Source organism: Limulus polyphemus, unplaced genomic scaffold, assembly GCF_000517525.1.
Source record: "Limulus polyphemus unplaced genomic scaffold, Limulus_polyphemus-2.1.2 Scaffold6742, whole genome shotgun sequence".
Taxonomy (NCBI): Eukaryota; Metazoa; Arthropoda; class Merostomata; order Xiphosura; family Limulidae; genus Limulus; species Limulus polyphemus.
In genome coordinates this window covers 13,393-19,814 of record NW_013672352.1, presented here as the reverse complement: position 1 = coordinate 19,814, position 6,422 = coordinate 13,393, and the positions used below count along the sequence as shown (strand labels likewise).

Genomic DNA, 6,422 nt, shown 5'->3' with positions numbered 1-6,422 from the left:
TTCATACCTTCGGTGTATAGGACGCAAGCAGATTTTGACATCAAATTTTGGGGTAAAAAAGTGTGTCATTTCCAATTCATATCATTTGTATATATTATTCTATACATTACAATTTGATAATGTCTCATAAACCCAGAAATGATTTAATTATACTTTCTTACCCTGGTCACTAAACAATGCACTCGAACTCTGATCTCCAAGAAACATTCTCCGGGCAATACTTCTTCGATACCATGCCTTTGGGAAGGCAAGAATCTCTGTCAATCGACGCATATCATACTTGAATGAGGCAGAACCAACATCACAGATGGCTAGAAGGTCAAACAATGTATACAACAACTATTTTACAATTAACTTATTCTTTATTTATAACCATATGTTTATTAATATATCAGAGCTGAAGATGAATACATTTTCTAAATAACAGTAAATTAACGTATTCTTTATTTATAACTGTATCTTCACTAATGTCACAGCTGAAGATGCATATGTTTCTAAATAATAAAGCAAAACACAAACGCGATAATAGGAAGCATTCATTTAAACACTCCAGAATCATCAAAATTCCATCATCAGTGATTTAAAGGTACAAAACAAACAAACAATATTTATAATTACAACAGAAATAAATACATAAGAAGTAAACAATTTGAATACAGAAATATAAAATGAGAAAATGAAAAATGTGGCACAAATGAAATAGTTGAATTAAAATACGTTTAAATCTAGTGAAGAATATGTATTATTTAGGAACAGAAGAAGATTTTTTCATGTATAATGTTTTTTTTATAAGAAGTTCAGTATCATGTATGGTTGTTGAGAGAATTTTAAAGTTGGAGAGAGAAATCAGATATTCTATTTCTTCATTGTGCTGATAGATAGCAGAGTTGGGAGGGTTTGTGACCTTTCTTTCAGTTTTTATAGATATGCCCATGTGTTCACATGCTTGTACTTTAAGGTGATGTTTGGTTTCACCAATATAGAAAACCTTACAGTCTCTGCATGTGTATAGGTAGAAGAGATGATAATCATGGGCCGTTGGCACACATCTTTGTAGCGAAAGATATTTTAGCAGAAATTTTTTTTATTAGTTCACATGGTTACTTCAGTATTACCAATAGTATCATCACTTTACTAGTTCACAAATGGTTACTCTAGTGTTACCAAGAGTGTCTTCACTTTTCTAGTTCACACACGGTTACTCTAGTATTACCAAGAGTGTCATCAATTCACTAGTTCACACACGGTTACTCTAGTATTACCAAGAGTGTCATCAATTCACTAGTTCACACACGGTTACTCTAGTGTTACCAAGAGTGTCATCAATTTACTAGTTCACACACGGTTACTCTAGTATTACCAAGAGTGTCATCACTTTACTAGTTCACACAGTTACTCTAGTATTACCAAGAGTGTCTCCACTTTAATAGTTCACACAAAGTTACTCTATTGTTACCGAGAGTTTCATCACTTTACTAGTTCACATTATTACTCTAATATTACCAAGAGTATCATCAATTTACTAGTTCACACAGTTACTCTAGTATTACCAAGAGTGTCTCCACTTTACTAGTTCACAAACAGTTACTCTAGTGTTACCAAGAGTGTCTCCACTTTACTAGTTCACACAGTTACTCTAGTATTACCAAGAGTGTCTCCACTTTACTAGTTCACACAGTTACTCTAGTATTACCAAGAGTGTCTCCACTTTACTAGTTCACAAATGGTTACTCTAGTATTACCAAGAGTGTCTTCACTTGACTAATTCACATTATTTCTCTAATATTACCAAGAGTGTCTCCACTTTACTAGTTCACAAGGATACTCTAGTATTACCAAGTGTCTTTACTAGTTCACATGTTCACTACAGTATTAACAGTGTGTCTTCACTTTACTAGTTCACATTATTACTCTAATATTACCAAGAGTGTCTCCACTTTACTAGTTCACAAGGATACTCTAGTATTACCTAGTGTCTTTACTAGTTCACATGTTCACTACAGTATTAAAAGAGTACCTTCAATTTACTAGTTTGGACATTATCTGTAGTTTTAAGAAGAATAACTTCATTTTACATGTTTACCACAGTTAAATATGATTCAACTGGAAAAACCTTCATAGCCTGCACTTTACCTAATAATTATTAGTTCACAATGCAGTTAGTTACATGATACCATCAAACTATGAGTAGGTAAATAATATTTTATTGAGACACACAATTTTAACCGTGTTTCACAATCTTAACAAACAAGACAGAGTTAATAATTCCCATTGGTTAACAATAAATTTTGAAAAACATAAAAATAAATACCACGATTAATTTCTGAAAGTAGGCTTGGAGACTATTAACCACAAGAATATTTGTCATAAAGACAACTTCAATCTAAGGAAAAGGCCTAACCATTATAGCAAAATTTTCCAGTTTTTACTTCCAAGCCCAATATTTCTTTTACTACTTTAATTTTTATGAACAACTCACTTGCTCTTGTTTGCAAATTCTTCTTTTAAGAAGGCTCAGTACTGAAAGTAGGAAAATCCTATTTCTTTTTACCATTATTTCTTGTTTACTGCAGAATGAGATTAAGATATTTTTAACCCTAATCAAGCTTTAAGAACAAGTCGGTTATTTGAGTGCTTTTTTTTGCAGTAATCTTTAGCCCACCATAGAAAAAAGAAAACATACACCTTAGACTGGGAATAAAAATATCATACCAGAGAACCTAATTATAGCACTACTCCCATCCACACTTCTGGAACCTTTAGATAAAGCAGCTTCACTGGATAAGACATTCAGCTTCCGACTCCGAGATATGTTGACTTTCACAAACTCTACTTGAAGACTGAGAGAGTCTTTCCTCTCAGCTGTTGTTAATGGAGATTTCTCCCCTTCTTTAGCTGAAAACACATTAATATACTACACACTTAACATTAAAATCAATAACACTAGCCCAGATTATTCTTTTCATTTTTAACATAAAATTGTCCAACAATCTTTAATAAATTCTTTGAACCAAAACAAGAAAGTCCAGACATTCTCAATTTAATGCTGTTAAAAAAAACACAAAATAAAACTGTTTTGACAGAGAATTAAACCATAACAAAATTTCTCAAAAAATTGTTTTAAATGCCATGATAGATAACTGTATCACAAAGATAAAAATATTTGAAAAAAGTGCTAGACAACAAACTTCAGTCAGCCCCTTGTATGGAGCATACACAAAACACCACTGTTGTACAAGTTCAGAATATATAAGTAAGATAAGTTAATACGATATTGTAATTAATAAGTGGTTAATATTTTTACTTAAGTAATTATTTCCCACACGTGCAATATTTATCTCTGCTCATATTGTTAAGAATTTCTTGCCTTGGTTAATAAAAAAAAGAAGACGTTATTGTCTTTGATAAAGGTAAACCACTTGCTTTAAGATCATGGCTTCCAGTTTTTGTGTTTCATAATGTTGTCTCAATCTCCAAGAGAAATCATAAAATCTAATCCCCATGGTTGGCAGTAGGTATGATATTATGGTTTGTTGAATATTTTAATTATTGGAGCTTCACTCTGTTACCTGTCTTATACTTTTGTTCACTCTGATACCACTTATTTTTCTTTCTTGGAGTTCACTGACCAGTATTAATGTGAATTCGTGTGACAAAGTTTGAGTTACAACCAGGCCATCTTGTTGGGCTATTGAAATAAAGACTGTACAGGAATTGTCATACTTTTAGCAATAATATGATAATCAGTATGTCTAAATCATACTAGTTTGCATACCTGGTATCCTGATACAAATATACATATTTCTCTGCTCCATGAAATAATGAGCCATATAAAATCATCATGTTATAAATCCACTTACCAGAAGCTCCAGACTTTTTAGAGCCTCCATAAGGGTGAAATATGTAGAGGGAAAAGTCAGCTAGACAGCCAGTCATACTGAGCCCTCCTGCCGCTGTCTGGTTCATGGAGCTGTCGAGATTGTTCTTAGATCCACTTTCTTTTCGACAGTGTGAAGCTGCAAAAGAAACTTGTAAATAACCATAAATATACTTAACAGCTTAAAAAGTACATCAACAGAAATTAAGTCAGAGCTTAATCCAGACTTCCTTTAAAGAAACTGTACACCTATTAAGAGAATAATAAAACAATACCATGAAATAATACATTCAACATGTCTATCAACCATGCATGAACAATTTTAACAAAAACCCAAACAATGCTGCAAATGAAAAGGATTTCACTTCTAATAATATTTTTTTTCATTGGTTGTTCTTTGGGATTTTATTTAGAACATTGCTTTATTTACTTGTATTAATTGCACTTCAAAATTTCCCCAAAATGTAATACTGTGAAAATAAATTGTTTAACTTAATTGTTTAACACTTCTTTAATGTTCTGCAAGTTAGTGTTTTATTCTCTTTATGATAATTTAGTCTAATTTATTTCATGTTCTGATTCTATGGTATATTATTTAAAAACGATCTACCAGAAAATCAAAATTTACAAGGTAAATTGGTTACTAACAGAAAAAAAATAGAATACATGAAAGTGGTTACTAATCAGAGAACAAAACAAAAAAAGAAATGAAAATGGTTACTAACAGAAAACAAAAACATAAAAGAAACATAATATAACATTCTGGGACAACATGGGATCTACTGGTCCATCTTGGCTGCTCCATCCTCTGAACTAGATTAAAATAATAATAATAAAAAAAATTAAACCCAGTCCTTATCATTCAGATAGTTATCAAGCTTTTTCTTAAACTCACTTAAATTTACTATTTCTACAACATCCAAAGGCAACCCATTCCAAAGGTCAACCACTCGGATAGAAACATGAAACTGTCTTAGCTTAAGATGATTCCTACCTTGCCAAAATTTATATTTGTGTCCCCTAGTCCTATTATTCTCCCTGTTATGAAAAGAGATGCATCAACACTATCAGTTCCCTTTACAATCTTAAACACTTCAATCAGATCCTCCCCCTTTCTAAGGCAATATTTTCCCTTAGTGAAACCATGTTGACTATCCAATAAAATTCTAAACTTTGTTAAATGACTTTACAAAGCATCTTTTATCAGACTTTCCAGAATTATTCCCACAACTGATATAAGACTAATGGGTCTATAATTACTGGACAATTATTATCACCTCCCTTGAAAAGAGAAGTTTCATTAGCTAACTTCCAATCCTCTGGTACCTGCCCACTATTCAAGGAATGACAAAAAACAGTAGTAAGTGGCTCACATATCCAATCTTTAACCTCCTTCAAAACCCTTGAGGAAATATTGTCTGGCCAAGGAGCTTTATCGTTCTTTAAACTTCCCATATTTTTTCTTAACCAGCTCATAATTAATGCAGTTTGATCTCATGTCCATTTATCAATTGTTCAAGATGTGGAATACTGCTTAAATCTTAGTTAGTAAAAAGCAAAATTTACTAACCCAGCCATCTCATAATCATTAGATACTAGTCTTCCTTTATCATCCCTCAAGAAATCCTTACTGTTAATTTTTACATTTTCAGACAAACTTTTTTCATACATGCTTTTTGATGTCCTAATTTCCTGTTTCACCAGCTTCTTGATCTTTTATACCAGTCATATCTGTCATACCAGTCAATTTAAATTTCTTAAATTTAAAATGCTTTTCTTTAATTTTATCTTTTAAACGTTTTGTTAGCCAATCTGTTTTATTTACTTGCAGCTACCCTTTTCTTTCTATTAAGAATATGTTTATATTGAATATTTAAAATTTTCCTCATCTGATCAGTGTCTCAAAATAACTCAGCAGCCCAATCCCCAACAAATAATTCTTGTCACATCCCTTCAAAATTTGCTTTTTTGAAATTTGCAAACAAAATATCATTATTCCGTATCTCCATATGCAGCAAAACATTGAACCTAACAGAGAAATGATCACTTGTACCCAGATGTTCCCCAATTTCCACCCTCTCGATTATTTCTATATTTGAAGTTAACAATTAATCTAAAATAGCATTGTTTCTAGATGGTTCCTTGACTAACTGGTGAAGAAAGCCATCTTGAACAGTTTCCAAAAACCTTTCTCCCTCATGATTTGACTCTAGCATTTTCCAATCTATATGCCTGAAATTAAAATCACCCATAATTATAATTTCAATAACAGCTGAAATCTTTATCTCATTGTAAAGTTTCTCACTAATTTCATCCTCATCATTTAGCGGTTGGTAACAAATTCCCACTAAAAGCCTTTTCCCTTTATATCCACTAATAGAAGCTCAAATAGATTCAATCTCTTTGCTATTATATTTGATATCCTCAACTTCAGCCAGGATGTAATTCATATTTTACATATAAACCACTCTTCCTACACCCCTTTAGTACTCTATCCCTACTAAATAGCCTGTAACCCTGTATTTCAAAGAAATTTCTGTCATCA

The 6,422-nt window shown here is 31.9% G+C and overlaps 1 protein-coding gene across 1 annotated transcript in view; it reads right to left on the bottom strand.

Moving 5' to 3' along the window:
- Window positions 1–6,422, bottom strand: part of LOC106474031 (uncharacterized protein KIAA1109-like) — a 41,116-nt gene that overhangs the window by 23,916 nt on the left and 10,778 nt on the right. Inside the window, exons 4-6 of the mRNA XM_013934717.2 lie at window positions 3,861–4,016; window positions 2,713–2,895; window positions 162–311 (exon numbers count right to left, since the gene is read on the bottom strand). Of these exons, the coding sequence (XP_013790171.2) occupies window positions 162–311; window positions 2,713–2,895; window positions 3,861–4,016 (489 nt within the window). The remainder of the gene's footprint in view (window positions 1–161; window positions 312–2,712; window positions 2,896–3,860; window positions 4,017–6,422) is intronic.